Here is an 18,729-nt window from a genome sequence, read left to right as displayed (position 1 = left end):
AAAATAATATGCACATATTCAAATCGCACTTAAAGTTTAGTGTGTACCTCACACACTAATCGAATGTCTTCAGAAGGATTGGACTATAGCATTGAATCATACTGTATGGACTACTGTTATGGTGCTTTTATGCTGCTGTTTTTGTAATTTTTGGAGCTTGACAGCCCCAGTCCCCATCCATTTTCATTAAAAAGAGCAGAGTGAACATCCTGCCTAACATCATTGGTTTTCAATGGAAGAAAGTTATGCAGGTTTGGAACAACATAAAGCTGAGTTAATGATGACAGATTTATCATTTTAGGTTGAATAATTTCTTTGAGCTAATTTTCCCTAATCATTCTTTTGTCTAAAATGTTCTTAATTTGATTGAAAATGGATGTACTAGAAGGAATCTTTAAACAATTCAGTCCACTGCCTTTGCACAAAAACTACTGTAAAAACAAGCACAGCTAACCACAGTTTAATCTTGCCAGTATCGATTGTTTTTCTCTCCCCCTAACCCGTTTGTTTAATACGGCCATATTCCCCGTCATGCAGCCCACGGTAAACTCCCTCAACCTTTCCAAAGCTCCCTACGCAAACCTGTGTGCCGTGGGCTTGCAAAATGACGGGAATCGATTTGGAAGCGGTCCACACTCAAAACGCCTCTGCCATAAAACACCAACACGATTCCCACTCCAAAAATTGTGTGTGTGTGAGTGTGTGAGCCATGTATAAAAAAAGTGAAGAGAGCACAAGCTTTAAAACAGAGTATCTTCTGTCTCTGTTGCTAGGCAAAACCATGAGCAAATTAAATCAAATCATTTCAGCACCAGCATTAATTTCTTTAATTGGGATTAAATAACATTAAATTGGTATTAAATGAAAATAGAAATGAAAAAGTTCACTGAACAATGGCAGAGATTTATATTTATCAAATTACATTATCTGTAATTAAGTATATATAGCACTTGTCTAATTACATACTCATTTACTAAGCTTTGTGGTTCTCTCTCTTAAACTCAAACATTTTATAGAACTTAACTGTGGTCATTTCTGTACTTGATTTAAAATACATTGATTGACTAATTGATTGATTGACTGATTGACTGACTGACTGATTGATTGGGAAATTTCTTTGTTACAGTAGCAACACATAAATATAAAATGCAATTGTTAGGTAAAATTAAGTACAAATACAACATACACACACATACAACATATACACTATACCAGGGGTATTCAATTAAAGTTTCAAGAGGTCCGGTCTCTCCATTTCCTTCCCAGCAAAGGTCCGGAAAATAATATTTTGCAAGATATTATCAGTAGTCAGTATGAAATTATGATTTTTTTTATTTGTTTTTTGGGAATAGTTATTATAACTTTCCACATTGGCAGCAACAGTACTTTGTAAAAGAAAAAACATTTAAACAGTCAAAATAGTCTCTTCAAAGCAGAGATGAGGACACTGGCCCAGAGACAAAGCCAAAGCAGTGGGGTGTGAGGGATCTTTTCTACCAAAAGATTAGGCTAATATATTTCATAAAGTTCATTAGTCGAGGGCACTTGGATCTTAATATTACAAGATAAGATTAACATTTGTTTTCAAGCTAGGTGACAGAAGTCCAGTTTTTGTGTTCGATATTTTTACATTCTGAATATTTATTTTTACATTCAGATACCTCAGTTGTGCTCAAAAGTTTGCATACCCTGGCAGAAATTGTGAAATTTTGGCATTCATTTTTAAAATATGACTGATCATGCAAAAAAAAAAAAAAAACTGTCTTTTATGTAAGGATAGTGATCATATGAAGCCATTTATTATCACATAGTTGTTTGGCTCCTTTTTAAATCATAATGGTAACAGAAATCACCCAAATGGCCCTGATCAAAAGTTTACATACCCTTGAATGTTTGGCCTTGTTACAGACACACAAGGTGACACACACAGGTTTAAATGGCAATTAAAGGTTAATTTCCCATACCTGTGACTTATTAAATTGCAGTTAGTGTCTGTGTATAAATAGTCAATGAGTTTGTTAGCTCTCACGTGGATGCACTGAGCAGGCTAGATACTGAGCCATGGGGAGCAGAAAAGAACTGTCAAAAGACCTGCGCAACAAGGTAATAGAACTTTATAAAGATGGAAAAGGATATAAAAAGATATCCAAAGCCCTGAAAATGCCAGTAAGTACTGTTCAATCACTTATTAAGAAGTGGAAAATTCGGGGATCTCTTGATACCAAGCCAAGGTCAGGTAGACCAAGAAAGATTTCAGCAACAACTGCCAGCAGAATTATTCAGGATACAAAGAAAAACCCACAGGTAACCTCAGGAGAAATACAGGCTGCTCTGGAAAAAGACGGTGTGGTTGTTTCAAGGAGCACAATACTTGTTGACCCCTCTCCAAACATAGCACTTATGCTTGTGACCATAAAGCTCTATTTTGGTCTCATCACTCCAAATTACAGTGTGCCAGAAGCTGTGAGGCGTGTCAAGGTGTTGTTGGGCATATTGTAACTGGGCTTTTTTGTGGCATTGGCTTCTTTCTGGCAACTCGACCATGCAGCTCATTTTTGTTCAGGTATCGTCATATTGTGCTCCTTGAAACAACCACACCGTCTTTTTCCAGAGCAGCCTGTATTTCTCCTGAGGTTACCTGTGGGTTTTTCTTTGTATCCCAGACAATTCTTCTGGCAGTTGTGGCTGAAATCTTTCTTGGTCTACCTGACCTTGGCTTGGTATCAAGAGCTCCCTGAATTTTCCACTTCTTAATAAGTGATTGAACAGTACTGACTGGCATTTTCAAGGCTTTGGATATCTTTTTATACCCTTTTCCATCTTTATAAACATCCAAGTGAGAGCTAACGAACTCATTGACTATTTATACACAGTCACTAATTGCAATTTAATAAGTCACAGGTATGGGAAATTAACCTTTAATTGCCATTTAAACCTGTGTGTGTTACCTTGTGTGTCTGTAACAAGGCCAAATATTCAAGGGTATGTAAACTTTTGATCAGGGCCATTTGGGTGATTTCTGTTATCATTATGATTTAAAAAGGAGCCAAACAACTATGTGATAATAAATGGCTTCATATGATCACTATCCTTACATAAAAGACAGTTTTGTTTTTTTTGCATGATCAGTCATATTTTAAAAATGAATGCCAAAATTTCACAATTTCTGCCAGGGTATGCAAACTTTTGAGCACAACTGTATGTATGGGACATAGGAGTACTTTTGTCTGAGAAAATATAGGTTACTGTATGGGGTTTCAGGGGTAACCCCTGAGAGAAAATTTAGAAAATGTAAAAGTCTGAATGGACCATTTTTATATTTTCCTGAAGTGAGAATCTAATAACAATAAACTAACAATTTTCATCTTAAAAATACTGTAGTTACATACAAATGGGCTGACTATGAAATAAAGGGAAAATTCTCATCATAAGCAGAGAACTCTACTAACCAGGTTAACTAATTATTTCTATTAATTCTAACTAATAATCAGAGATGAAGACATCTGATTTTCATAAAATGAAAACAAAAAACTGTTTGTCATGAAATGCACGTAACATGCTAAATTTAGACGGAAAAAGACGTTAGTCTAAAAAGGTGACACGTGAACTTGCCCTGTCACAAACCTTCTTTAGCTTAACCATCCCAGTCATTTATCAGACAGATGAAGATAGTTTCACTTTGCTTTATTCTCATTTTCTGCAGTGTTTTAGTGAAAGATGCCAGTCTCCATCTACATTGCTGCTCACCGTGTCTCTGCTGCTGTTGTTGAAATAACCGCACCTGGAACTCTACGTAGCCTAATCAGGCTTTATGCGATGCCTCATGTATATCGCGAGGGAGAGAGGCAACATGCATGGAGCAGGAAATTGTGTTCGGCGCTTGAGAAAAAGATGATATAGTGCTGATTGCCCCTGAGTGCTTGTCAGTAGCGGTTCTAGCTTGTTTGGTGCCCTGGGCAAATCCTGCTTAAACACGCCCCCAAAGTTGTTGACCTGGTGCCACCCCCTCGTGCCGCCCCCCCTGCCACAAGACACCACCCTGGGCGACTGCCCAAGTCACCCATGCCTAAATCCACCACTGGTGCTTTGTGATGTGTATAGCTCTGTTGTTTTGATGCACTGCTCACTAAAGCTGTAGAAACTTTAAGATACCGTTGTCATTATCTCGCAGTCCGGATGGAACCAAGCCGAGGTCTGGACTCAGACCGTGATCCGCTAATTGGTGACCGCTGCAATATACACTGTTTAAAGGAGTGAATTAAACAGGCTAATGGTGGTAGGTAGAAAGTATTTTCTATGTCTCTCATTCATACACCAAGGCATTCCAAGTCTCTTACTGAAGGTGCACTTATAACTCATTATAGTGTCGTAGTGGATAGGCAGAGTTATCCATAATACATACAATTTTGGACAGTAACCTCTTCTCAGTCACAACATTTAGTGGGTCATTACTGGTCCTTATGACAGACCCTGCCTTCCTCAGCAGTTTACCTATCCTGTTGGTATCCACACTTTTAATGCTGTTTCCCCAGCAAACCACTGCATAAAAGAGGGCACTTGCTACCACAGACTGATAAAACATGCTAATCATGGTTGTACATACATTGAAAGACCTAAGCCTTCTTAAAAAACAGAGCCGGCTAAGGCCTTTCTTATATACGTTCTGTGTGTTAATAGTCCAGTCGAGCCTGTTGTCGAGGTAAACTCCAAGGTATTTGTATGACTGTATCATCTCAATCTCCTCTCCCCTGATGGAAACAGGCATGTGAAGTTCCTTCTTCCTCCTAAAATCTAGCAACATCTCCTGTTTTATCCACATTTAACCTTAAATGATTCTGCTCACACCAGTCAACAAAATCACTAATTACTCCTCTGTACTCTCCATTCTCACCCCCTTTCACACATCCTACAATCACTGTGTCATCTGAATATTTCTGTAGATGACATGTTCCAGTGTTGTATTTGAAGTCAGTTGTGTAAAGTGTAAATAGGAAGGGAGAAACGGATGTGCGACACGGACGGGTTTAGCCATTGCGCACCGTCTCCAGGACCCGAGTGTGTTCCGAGTTGGGGTGGCAAAGCTCATTTTTAGGGTGGCAGCTGCCACCCCGTGACACCCTTCTGGCCCCGCCCCTGGTATAGACCTGGTGCAATAGATAAATGATGGCATCCACACCAATGTTTTCTTGGTAAGTAAATTGCATCAGATCCACTTTGCCTCTCACCATAGGTCTGAGGCGACCCAACACAATCCTTTCCAGAATTTTTGAATTGAATTGAGGTCTTTAATTGGGCTTATAGTCATTTAAGGTGTCTGAACGGCCCTTCTTAGGTATGGGGATCAGACATGAGGTTTTCCACAACACGGGAATCTGTTCAATTGTCAAACTGAGGTTAAAAATGTACTGGAGAACTCCACACAGCTGAGCTGCACACACCTTCAAAACCCTTGGGGTTTGATGTTATCTGGTTCTGCTGCTTTGCCTTCTTGGATCCAGCTGTCTCCTCAATGGTTTATAGAGGGGCTTAAGGTAAACCAAACTGTGGTCTGAACTATCCATGGGAGGGAGAGCTGTGGCACAGTATGCCTACTTAACATTAGCATACAACAGGTCCAAAGTTCTATTTTCTCTAGTGTAACAATCCACATACTGTTTGAAGTTAGGCAGCATAATTGATATGGAGACATGATTAAAATGTTATCCGTGCTGTTACAATATGAATGATTTCACATGCAGTCTTTCCTTCAGCAGAGGGGGTAATATACACCAATCAGCCACAACATTAAAACCACCTGACTAATATTGTGTAGGTCCCCCTCGTACCGCCAAAACAGTGCCAACCCGCATCTCAGAATAGCATTCTGAGATGATATTCCTCTCACCACAATTGTACAGAGCGGTTATCTGAGTTACTGTAAACTTCAGTTCCAACCAGTCTGGCCATTCTCTGTTGACCTATCTCATCAACAAGGCATTTCCGTCCTCATAACTGCTGCTCACTGGATGCTTTTTGTTTTTGGCACCATTCTGAATCAATTCTAAAGACTGCTGTGCATGAAAATCCCAGATCAGCAGTTACAGAAATACTCAAACCAGCCCATCTGGCACCAACAATCATGCCACGGTCCAAATAACTGAGATCACATTTCTTTCCCCATTCTGATGGTTGATGTGAACATTAAGAAATGGCTTGTTGATGAGAGAGGTCAACAGAGAATGGCCAGACTGGTTCGAACTGACAAAGTCTACGGTAACTCAAATGGCCACTCTTTACAATGGTGGTGAGAAGAATAGTATCTCAGAATGGTACTCTGAGATGCGGGTTGGCATTGTTTTGGTGGCACGAGGGGGACCTACAAAATATTAGGCAGGTGGTTTTAATGTTGTGGCTGATCGGTGTAAATAGCAAGAAAAATAAAATGAGAGAAGTCCCTCTGTAAATAGTATGGATGCATAGAGACCGTTATCAATTCAATATTGGATTTACAGCCTCGTTCTTTAACAGTGATGTGTTTAGGATTACACCATCTATTATTGACCAGCACAGCAAGCCCTCCTCCCCTTCACTTACCACTCTCTCGCTGGCTCCTGTCCGCACTGTATGAAAGCCGTCGACAGTCACATTCGAGTCTGGTATATGGTTGTTGAGCCACCTTTCAGTAAAACTCATGACACTGCATACCCGGAACTCTTTCTGACTCCTTGTCAGTGCTGCTAGCTCATCCATTTTGTTGGCCAATGCTCGCACACATTGCCTATAACTAAAAACGTGACTGATGGTTTATATCTCCTTTTCTCTTTACATTTAGCCCCCACTCTACACCCTCGCATTCTTCTCCAGATTTCCCCTGGTATGTCCTGTTTTCCACCATATAGCCCTACCGACTCCTGTAGCTTGATCTGCTGGTCCCGTGTATAAACAATTCCACTCCTCTTCAGACATGCGTTACTACTATTAAATAAAAATATTCCTGCAACCAAAAATGCAAGTAAAAAGGTCCACCACCTTCCTATGTCCACATTAACAAAGTAAACAACACTAAAAACACCTAAAAAAAAAAACAAAACAAAAAAAACACATAAAAACCATTACAAACAAACACAAACTCTAAAGCTACTGCAACAGGCTGCCACGTTCACGGCGCCCACTGAGGGGAAGTATAGAATTTAAGTTCAAAACATCTTTGTGTTAAAGGAATCATTTACCCAAACTATTCTGAGGAACAAAGATGAAATGTGTCATTTCTAAGCCACTAACATCATCAAATGGAATTGTAAAAAATAATTAATTTTGTCAAACAGGTTCCATTGGTCGCACAAAGTTTTCATATGGCTTCAGAAGACTTGAAATCTAGCGTTGAGTATGTATGGACTACATTATGATACTATCATGTTCCTTTTTTTGTCCTTTTTGGAGCTTGACAGTCCTTGTTCCCATTCACATCTGAGATTCTGCTCTATTCCTCCTTTTTTGTCCCAAAGAAGAAAGAAAACCATACTATATATAGTTTAGAATGACATGAGGGTAAATAAATTATTACAGAATTTTCATTTTCAAACCAGCTTTGTAATGATTATGTGATTTTGCTAGTTTAGATTTTTTTGATTGACAGGTTGCTGGTGATGGTGGGCCGGCATTGTTTCCCCTCAGCTGGAGAGCCCATCACATGCGTTTGAACAGAATGTTCTACATTTTCATTTCTCTCCAATGATGAATAAAATAGTGACCTCAGCTCAGCTTGTGGGACCTCCAGTTGTTAAAACAATATACTCTACCTCAGGTCCCGCAGGAATTTTTGGATGTATGGTTCCAAATTCCACTCCAAGTTCAAATTCCACATCTGATATTAAAAAACGGGAGATTGGAGTATTTTCAGAGTCAGCATTTGGCTGGCCACACACAAAGGCAAAAGTTTCACTTTCTGAAAATTTTTGAGCCGATAAAACGACAGGGACGGTTTGTGGTTGACAATGATTTACACTTAATGATGTATTCTCAAACATGTCCCAAGTGTTATTTTTTATTTTTCATGCAAAAGACTTAACCAATCATTTAACTTTCATAAAATAATTCATAAAAGAGTTCTGAAACAAACCAACCAGCTCTGAGGTGAAACAGCATTACAAACATTGATTTGAAGGCATTTTTTTCTTTGAAAATTAGACAAAAAGACAAAAGGTACAAGACAGTGTACTCAATGTCTGTAATGAGGGCATGAATTATGACCCAATGAAGCACTGAAAATTATGTAATAAAAAAATAATAAAAATACTACATTAAAATATAACACTAATTTTAAAGTTGCTAATTTAAAGTGCAGAAACGACATATTACGGTTATTGCAAGATACTCTACTATTGAAATATTCATATATATAATTGTTTGAGAGTGTGGGGAGACTGACTCGATTGCGTCATTCAAAATGCATCATAGGAGTGGGCGGTCGCTGCAAAGCACTTTTGCCGTATTTTGCCGCACTTTTGTAAAATAAATTGTTAAATTACGCAATAATTTGATTCAAAACTGTGGAGACTGTGAATCAGAATCAAGGCAAACGATTATTACAGTCACTTGAAAAGAGAAAAACTTCATTTAATAGCGATTACACATCTAATATCATTAGCATAAGTTAACAGAGCCGTCTCATAACACACTCATTTTGATGCTGTGAACTGTTTATTTACTATCGCTTTTACTATGACTTGAGTCAATACATAAATGAATTAACGTTCAGTTATTAGCTTGGAGTAAATGTAGGTGTTGTTGCAGATGTTATATGTTCATTTGGGAATGAACTTACAAAAGTGCTTACAAAAATAATTTTGTGATCCTGTATATACTTTTACTGTGATGTGAATGTGCTATTTTAGTCATTCAACTCATCCCTTTTGTCACCCATGATTAATTTATTCACAAACACGAAAGTGTCTGATAATACAGGGGTTATTGAGATAAAGTGATTGTGATCGCAACATGGCGGCCACCATGAAAGGGCAACCTGTCTCGTGTAAATTAAAACAGCTTTTTCTAAACCACTGATGTGACTACAGTCTTTCACTCCTGTAAGTGTACATCATTTTTAACATACAATTCAAAATTTGCACCTATGTGTAAAGTCAGTCTTACCTGTATTATTATGTGTGGCTGGGTAGTCAGCTGCCTGCATACTGCCCTTGCAGTAATGCTTGTGACTGCAGCTTCAACCAGTCCAGCAGAAAGAGCTGCTTTTGAAAGAACGTGGCTGTACGACCTCCATATCAGATCCTTCAAGATGGGCTTGAGAGTTACTCTTTCAGCCTCTCTGTGCCAATGGAAGTGCTAAACTAAATGACCAATTTACACACTCAGTATAGTAAAATAAGAGACCCTATCCTCCGAGCCACAGATATATAGCCATGGCCGAGTGTGCAAAATTTCACTCTAGTGCTTGGAAGTTTGTTTTGTCTGCAATGGCTGTTTTTTTCACTTTTTTCCCTGCTTTTCAGGCTTGGCATATGAGTGACACAGATGCCAACGGGCTCCATCCTATCCAATGTCCTCGGGGTGCCATCATTTTTCAGGAGCCCTGGAGTTTCATCTCAAGAGAAACTGCAGAAAAAGAGAATCAGAGAAAATGGGTTAACAGTTCAGCAGTGTTCAGCAGTGGAAATTATATTTGACATAAATTTAATTTGAGCATTGCTGTCTAGATTGAATGTGATGACATACTAGAAAAAGAGTGTGTACCACAAATTAACAAATTTCTATTGCGAAATCATCCATACAGCCGTACAGCGTGACTGGTGTAGTCTGATTCACAAACCAATGACTCTTTTGAGCTGGTCCTTTAAATGATTTGCTCTAAATGACTCACAAGTTATCAGTTTGATGTAATTTTCTCCTCATTAAAAAAGTTTTACACCAGAAGAAACGAACTGTAATTTTTAAACACAAGTATAAAATCATGAGCACTCACATGAGATGAGGACTCTAGTCATATCAGTAACCTTATACAGTAAAAGCTTTTTTATTTTACATGGAGAATGTCTCATCATGGGGGCTGCTATGTTAGCATCACATGAATAGCTGAATACTACTCGCTTAATCTCAGTAACCACCCCGTTATTGGACATTTTCACTCGTTAATTAAATTAATCATGACTGACTGTGAAAAGTGAATTTCAACAATTGCATCTGTAACTGAAATCTATTGCATTTGAATGATGCTGCATCCACACCACTAGGTGTCACTAAGTCCAAGATGACGAATTCACCTTTAATGCAATTTTAATGAACTCACTGGATCAGTCAGAGCAGTTACTGAATTAACCTCTGACTCACTGAACTGCAAATCTTTACTTTTAGTCATGTCTGATTCTAAATGAAGCAAGAACGGTTTTGCTTGCTTAAAATTTTCTTGTTGAACTTGTTGTTCAATTTGACAATGTGTAGTTAATGATACACATTTACAACACTGTTAAAAATAGGTATATCAATAATAATAAAAAAATCTACACACAAACACACACTCATACATACAGTACATAATAGATATGGGTGTTTCTTACATTTCGGACACTTTCATGTCTTAACAGATTTCAACTTTTGTCTTTTTGTTATATGAAGGTCTCATTAAAACTGAATTCATTCAGTTTTATTTATGGTACTTTTCAAATGCCTTTTATGTATAGATTTTACTGTTTGTTATTAGGCGTCATTTCCAATCAAGTTGTAATTTTGCAAAATTATGCAAAAGATGTTAAATATTATTTAATTGTGTGTATTTAGCACACATAAAATGTTAACTATGAAATTAGCCTTAGCCAAAGGAGTCAGTCATTTTATTTCAAACATTTTAAAAATGTCTATCAGCATCATTTCCAGCACAGAATTCTATGAAACTCCTGTGATGCATGAACATACAATGCTGGAAATTGTTAGAGGACAACTGTAAAAAACAAAATATTGAGGGTGTGAAAATAGTTTTAACGAGATTTTACTTTCTAAAAATCCACCATGCTAAAAGTGCCCAAAGTTGAAGAAACATACATTACAGATCCCCCTTTCAACAACAGAATTTTGTAGAAAACACTAGGTTAACATGATTATACTTTGATTCCTGTTACCCTCCACTGGCTCATTTGGGAAGAGAGCCATATGGAAGGCTACACTGGAGAAACAACTTTCTTTATTTGTTCAGATGCAGAAACACAGAGGGTGGCTCTTTGAAGTCTGGGAGATAAATATAACTGGGGGTGGCGTGCACACCTCTGAAAGTAAAATCAGATCCACATCAAACAGTACAAGGATAACAGAGACTCGCTCAACAAGAGCAAATGAAACATTGTTAGCAGAGAGTACAAGTGTGTAGACAGAAGGGAAAGCAAATAATGTTAATATTTGTCGGCAATTCTAGAAACAGTGTCTGGTTCTTGATTTATGCATCAATGTCTGCACAGGCATTATATTGAAGCCTTAAAGGGATAGTTCACCCAAAAATGAAAATTCTCTCATCATTTACAGTGCATCCGGAAAGTATTCACAGCGCTTCACTTTTTCCACATTTTGTTATGTTACAGCCTTATTCCAAAATGGATTAAATTAATTATTTTCCTCAAAATTCTACAAACAACACCCCATAATGACAACGTGAAAGAAGTTTGTTTGAAATCTTTGCAAATGTATAAAAAATTTTTTAAAAAAAAATCACATGTACGTAAGTATTCACAGCCTTTGCTCAGTACTTTGTTGAAGCACCTTTGGCACCAATTACAGCCTCAAGTCTTTTTGATTATGATGCTACAAGCTTGGCACACATATTTTTGGGCAGTTTCTCCCATTCTGCTTTGCAGGACCTCTCAAGCTCCATCAGGTTGGATGGGGAGCGTCAGTGCACAGCCATTTTCAGATCTCTCCAGAGATGTTCAATCGGGTTCAAGTCTGGGCTCTGGCTGGGCCACTCAAGGACATTCACAGAGTTGTCCCAGAGACACTTCTTTGTTATCTTGGCTGTGTGCTTAGGGTCGTTGTCCTGTTGGAAGATGAACCTTCACCCCAGTCTGAGGTCCAGAGTGCTCTGGAGCAGGTTTTCATCAAGGATGTCTCTGTACATTGCTGCATTCATTTTTCCCTCGATCCTGACTAGTCTCCCAGATCCTGCCGCTGAAAAACATCCCCACAGCATGATGCTGCCACCACCATGCTTCACTGTATGGATGGTATTGGCCAGGTGATGAGCGGTGCCTGGTTTCCTCCAGACATAACGCTTAACATTCAGGCCAAAGAGTTCATTCTTTGTTTCTCATGGTCTGAGAGTCCTTCAGGTGCCTTTTGGCAAACTCCAGGCGGGCTGTCATGTGCTTTTACTGAGGAGTGGCTTCCGTCTGGCCACTCTACCATACAGGGCTGGTTGGTGGAGTGCTGCAGACATGGTTGTTCTTCTGGAAGGTTCTCCTCTCTCCACAGAGAAACGCTGGAGCTCTGTCAGAGTGACCATCGGGTTCTTGGTCACCTCCCTGACTAAGGCCCTTCTCCCCCGATCGCTCAGTTTGGCCGAGGAAGAGTCCTGGTGGTTCCAAACTTCTTCCATTTACAGATGATGGAGGCCACTGTGCTCATTGGGACCTTCAATGCTGCAGAAATTTTTCTGTAACCTTCCCCAGATCTGTGCCTCGATACAATCCTGTCTCGGAGGTCTACAGACAATTCCTTGGACTTCATGGCTTGGTTTGTGCTCTGACATGCACTGTTAACTGTGGGACCTTATATAGACAGGTGTGTGCCTTTCCAAATCATGTCCAATCAACTGAATTTACCACAGGTGGACTCCAATCAAGTTGTAGAAACATCTCAAGGATGATCAGTGGAAACAGGATGCACCTGAGCTCAATTTTGAGTGTCATGGCAAAGGCTGTGAATACTTCTGTACATGTGATTTTTTTCATTTTTTATTTATAATAAATTTGCAAAGATTTCAAACAAACTTCTTTCACGTTGTCATTATGGGGTATTGTTTGTAGAATTTTGAGGAAAATAATGAATTTAATCCATTTTGGAATAAGGCTGTAACATAACAAAATGTGGAAAAAGTGAAGCGCTGTGAATACTTTCCGGATGCACTGTACAAACCCTCATGCCATCCCAAATGTGTATGACTTTCTTTCTTCTGTGGAACACAAATTAAGATTTTTAGAATATTTCAGCTCTGTAGATCCATAAAATTTAATGGGTGCCAAAATTTTGAAGCTCCAAAATCCACATAAGGGCAACATAAAAGTACTCCAGACGATTCTGGTGGTAAATGGCTCAATATTTTAAGTCCTTTTTCCTTCACTTTCACCTTCTGTTTTTGGTGATTCATTTATGATAAAATAACTTAAATATTGATCTGTTTCTCACCCACACCTATTATATCGTGTCTGAACACATGGATTTAACAACTGGAGTCATATGGATTACTTTTATGCTCCCTTTATGTGGATTTTGGAGCTTGTACATTTTTGGCACCCATTCACTTGCATTGTACTGACCCACAGAGCAGAAATATGTTTCTAAAAATCTTCATTTGTGTTCTGCAGAAGAAAGAAAGTCATACACATCTGGGATGCCAGGAGGGTGAGTAAATCATGAGAGAATTCAAATTTTTCAAGTTTTTCGGTGAACTATCCCTTTAAATGCATCCTGTGAACGCCCCTTAATCATTATCCACTTTTGTTTTATGGAAAGGAGCTGCTCAGACATTATGCCTGACACCTTTTGTGTTTCATTGAAGAAAGGCTATAATACAGTATTGGAATATGTTGACATGAGATTGAGTAACTGACAAAAATAAATGAATAAATAAATGATTTGCTTATTGACCATTTGTTCAGACAACCCACTATCTCAGGACTATGGCAGATCACTAGTCTATGGACATAGATTGTCACAGGCAGTGTGTTCAACTCGAGGATGAGGTCGTTTAAAATAAAAGAACACATTCAATTTGAACAACAGTGGAGTTGATATATAGAGATAAGTATGTGGGAGGAAGTTTGGATGAATTGTGAGTGAAGTTTTCTTTTTGTCCCCAGGACACATTTTGTTCATTGTTTGACTGACAGCTGCGATATCAGCCAGCACGCACGCAGCCAAGACACTTCCTCGCTCCTCTCCACCTTGTGTCAGCATTATGTGCACCGAATATCTCTTTCTGGAAATCGGCCAGCATTCTGCTGCTCACTGTGATAAACTGACAATGGAAGATAGGGCCTCAATGCAACAACTGCAGCAGATATCGAGTAATGCGAAGGACTGATTGGCCCTCCAAGTGTCCCTGCTACTTTCTAAACTTATAAAAACAATTGTTAGATGCTGACTCATTTGCAGATAAGTAAGTAAGTACAAGCAGTCAGTAATTAGACTGATGTGAGTTTCACTAGCCTTCAAAAATAACTACTTTTTAAAAACGGGATTCTCGAATAACCATATATACAGGTGCTGGTCATATAATTAGAATATCATCAAAAAGTTGATTTATTTCACTAATTCCATTCAAAAAGTGAAACTTGTATATTATATTAATTCATTACACACAGACTGATATATTTCAAATGTTTATTTCTTTTAATTTTGATGATTATAACTGACAACTAAGGAAAATCCCAAATTCAGTATCTCAGAAAATTAGAATATTGTGAAAAGGTTCAATATTGAAGACACCTGGTGCCACACTCTAATCAGCTAATTAACTCAAAACACCTGCAAAGGCCTTTAAATGGTCTCTCAGTCTAGTTCTGTACGCTAATACTGTGTCTGCATTGCTAGCAATTTGCCTGTTTCAGTCATCTTTTCTTTCTTTTTTGTGCTTTCTCAAAGAAAAGATGAATATAATTTGAATTTCTTTTCATCAATGATGTATCTGTAAAATAACATGACTGTGTCAGCTAGCTAGAAAAAAGTAAATAAATAAAATTTGAAATATGCTTGGGAGCTTGGAAAAAAGTGCATAACAATGGAACATTTAATAATGCTTTACAGTATTTGTCCTTTTTAAAGCTCGACAGCTCCTGCTCACTATGAACAGTTATTCTATGGAATAGAGCTGCTTAAAATATCTATTTTTATGTTCCAAGAAAAAATACAGCATATGGGTTTTGAACAACATAAGGGTGAGTATATGAGTGAGTAAAAGTACATTTTCCATTTTTAGGCAAACTACTTTAACTGGTGGCTCATTTGTTGAGCACAAACCTGACAAGACATCCTCAAAATAAAATGGTCTCTTTTAAAAGAAGACTCTTAGGAGATGCTGTACAAAATTCAGAATTAAATAAAAACAAAGAAATCATTTAGAAAATCCTAAATTGATTGTTAATTAATACCTAACAATATTTGCATTAAAAATATACTGTATGGCACTGTCCTAAAAACCTAAAAAGTCAATGGAAGCCACAATTCACAGGTCTTACCATGTAACTAGTAAGGGAGTGAACTCGTAAGAGTGGGAAATGTATGTTTTCTGAGATTTAAAAAAAAAAGAAAAAAGTTTTTTATAAAAATCAACAGGGCCAAAAGTGCCCATAACATCTGACCATACATCTTGCTCCTTGAAGCTAGGCCAGGAAAGCACATCTTAGACTGGGGATATCTGGGAAAGAAAGAAATGCATTTCAGTCATGACTGAATGATAAACAAAAGGTTTCAACGAGACAGGAATCTTGAAGCTCAGCTTTGACATAATACACTGACTAATCCTTGCATTCGCCCGTCAATGGGTGCCATTGCATTATGACACAAGCACATGGCAGCTCCCTGCATTGAGATGAGAGATGCCGGAGGGCATTTTGCTCTTCTGACATTGATTAACGATCTGACAAATTCACAAATTCCAGATAAAGGCAGTCTGTCTGACAGGCAAACACAGGCACAGTGAAGGTGAAGCCTCCCACCCACAGACCACTGAAGTTCTGGTCCATTTGCAGCCACAGTGTAGACACCCAAAATGCAGCACTGCTGACGAAGCAAATCTACTGCATTGCATTTATTTTCCATCACACTGAAGAAAACCCAGTTCCGTTTATTTATTTATTAGGTTCCATTTATGACTTAGGGTGTGTTCACACTTGTAGTTCGGTTCTCTTGGTCCGGACCCAAAAAGAAAATGAAACATTTAGTCCTGGTTCGCTTAGCGTTCACACTGGTATTTTTAACACTGAACCTAACGATACAAAACAAACGGCATCAGGAAAAAGTCACAACCTGATTGGACAGCTTTTATGACGTATATTTTTTTACGGAACTTTCCGAACATCCAAAACAATGCTGGCTGCTGGGCGAAATGCGTTCGTTGGATTTAAATATGTATATATAGTGGTATTTTTACCAGTTGAGAACAAACGAAGAGCTAATAAAATGTGTAAAGGAGTCAAAACAGTGCCAGGAATTCCTCCGTTGCACACACAAAAGAAGGTATGCTGCAAGGATGGCTGACGGCGTTTCCGACACCTGTACCGAACTGTAATGGGCAACATAGCTCCTATGATGAGAAGAACCAGGTATGCTTGAGGTCAGTATTGGGCAAATTACTTCCTGTTTTTGGTCCGTTTAGACGTCTTTGGTCCATGTTGCGTTCATATATCAATCGAACCGCACCAGAGTTTGTTTGGAAGCGGACCGAGACCCACTATTCAGATGGTCTCAGTCCGCTTATTTGGTGTGCACCAAGGTTCGGATGGCAGCGTTCACACTTGTTCAAATGAACCGCACTAACAGAACAATCGCACCAGAGTTCGTTTTAATCGAACCAAACCTGCCAAGTGTGAACACACCCTTATTTGCCAATAAATGATCTTTTGTTTCAGCAAGTTTCCCCATGATGCAAGCCGAGTGAGAATCCCTAACCCTAATTCCTGACCCTAATATTAATGTTTGTCTCTGGCCACACTTAGGATACTCTCCCCACACACAATCCTAACACTTTATGTAACCAGCTGTCTTATATAACTGGCCATATTCAAAAGCCAGTGTGCAAATCAAACAATGACTTTCAGGAGGGTGAAGTTAAAGAAATTTCTATAGATTTTCTGGATGCAGGCTATTAAGGTTTGTCTTATGTAACACAAACTGTCTTTTGGCGTCCCAAGCACAGTTAGCCAAATGTCTATCATAAAGAATTCTTAAACAAAACACTGATTTTTTTGTTGTTGTCAGTCTCATTCCAGCAATAAAAATCCCATTCAGGGAAATGAATTTTTAACAATAACTTATAAATCTTTAAAGACAGACCTACCTTGAGCTCCGAAGTTGTTAGTCGATGGTTCATGCGTCACATGAAGCCATTAGTCCACGTTATTTCAAATAATTTTTTTAAAACCACGTTAATAGAAGAATTTTTATGAGGAACTGGACTACACTACCCATGATCCTGAAGAAAGATCTACCAATTAGAGAATCACAGCGCACAAAGCTCGCCAAAAGAGCTCTGCAGCGACCATCCACTTCCATGAGGCACTGCAAATTATGTAATTGAGTCTCAAACTACTTATATATTTGTATGTACTGGAATATTATGCAATAGAGCTGTTCAGGTTGTAGTCCAAAGACCTGGAACAGAATTAACATTTTCGAGCCATGGGTTCTCTCTGGAGTTTCCCCCATGGAGTTTTGGATTTATAAAATAAGGCCTGTGGTAAACATTACTTGAAAAGAAACTTGGATGTTTTGTTCTTAACCTTCTGAGACTAAAGCATGACTGTTGTGTGCATTTTCCATTTCCCTTTTTGATTTGTAACTAGTAGCACCTAATAAACGAGCAAAAAAAAAAGAAAAAAAACCTAGAGCAAATAGTTTCCCTAAAAAATTATGTCAACATATGTGGAAAGCGGGACTAAGTTGTGAAATTTTAAATAATACCAAGCTACAGAATGTCAGATTTTTTTTATCAAATTGTTTATTATGTTTCCAGGAGTGTTGGTTATTCATGTTTTTGAGACGTTATAGACATTACAGCTGATTTTCTGTAAAGCTGAATAAATAATTCTGATTAAAAGTAATGGTCAGCATCATCTAGTCACAACCAACCATGTTAAAATAAAATTTTGCATTCTAAAATTCTGAATCTATGTACTGAATATCATTGTCCCATATCTGCCAAACATGTTGAGTGGTCCAAACATCATTTGCAGCCTGAAACTGAACTTTTGGTCGGATTTTAGGAGTGAATGCACATAGCTACATAGAAAGCTATAGGACCCTTGCTCCCATTTAGTGAATGATTAACCTCCAGTGTGTTGACTGTCTGCATTGGTCTCAGAACAGTTAGAAATGCACCTTATTTTCATCTTAACTCCATTTAAAGCCTCTGAAAGCAACATTTTTCAGCTTTTGCATGAACCCATTTATTCTCAATGTGAAAATGCACAGTAAATATAGGAATGCATTTACTAATGTTAATGAATAGAACTGTAGAGTACAGTGATAACAAAATAAAAGAACAAAATTTATATTAAAATTAAGTGAAATTATCCACAGTTATTCTAAATAACAAATATGTTTTTTTTTGTTTTTTTTTACCTTTTGAGGGAATAAGGTCCCAATTTCCACATATGTGGACATCATGTTTATCAGCGCATTGATGCACGGAAAATGAACAGATTTTTTAAAGCGGCATATTAAACTAAACTAGAGACACTACTCTTTACAACCAAACAGGTTTCAATCAAAAAACTTAATAAGGTTTCTTACCAGAGGCACATTTGCAGGCACTGC

The 18,729-nt window shown here is 38.1% G+C and overlaps 1 protein-coding gene across 4 annotated transcripts in view; it reads right to left on the bottom strand.

The window, feature by feature from the left end:
* Positions 1-18,729, bottom strand: part of LOC127420755 (low-density lipoprotein receptor class A domain-containing protein 4-like) — a 144,000-nt gene that overhangs the window by 84,676 nt on the left and 40,595 nt on the right. For all 4 annotated transcript variants that reach the window (XM_051663284.1, XM_051663283.1, XM_051663282.1 and 1 more), the window contains one exon: positions 9,130-9,591. In XM_051663284.1, the coding sequence (XP_051519244.1) occupies positions 9,130-9,169 (40 nt within the window). In that variant the 5' untranslated portion in view covers positions 9,170-9,591. The remainder of the gene's footprint in view (positions 1-9,129; positions 9,592-18,729) is intronic.

This window comes from Myxocyprinus asiaticus, chromosome 30, assembly GCF_019703515.2.
Source record: "Myxocyprinus asiaticus isolate MX2 ecotype Aquarium Trade chromosome 30, UBuf_Myxa_2, whole genome shotgun sequence".
NCBI classification, from domain to species: domain Eukaryota; kingdom Metazoa; phylum Chordata; class Actinopteri; order Cypriniformes; family Catostomidae; genus Myxocyprinus; species Myxocyprinus asiaticus.
This window is presented reverse-complemented; position numbering and strand designations above follow the sequence as displayed.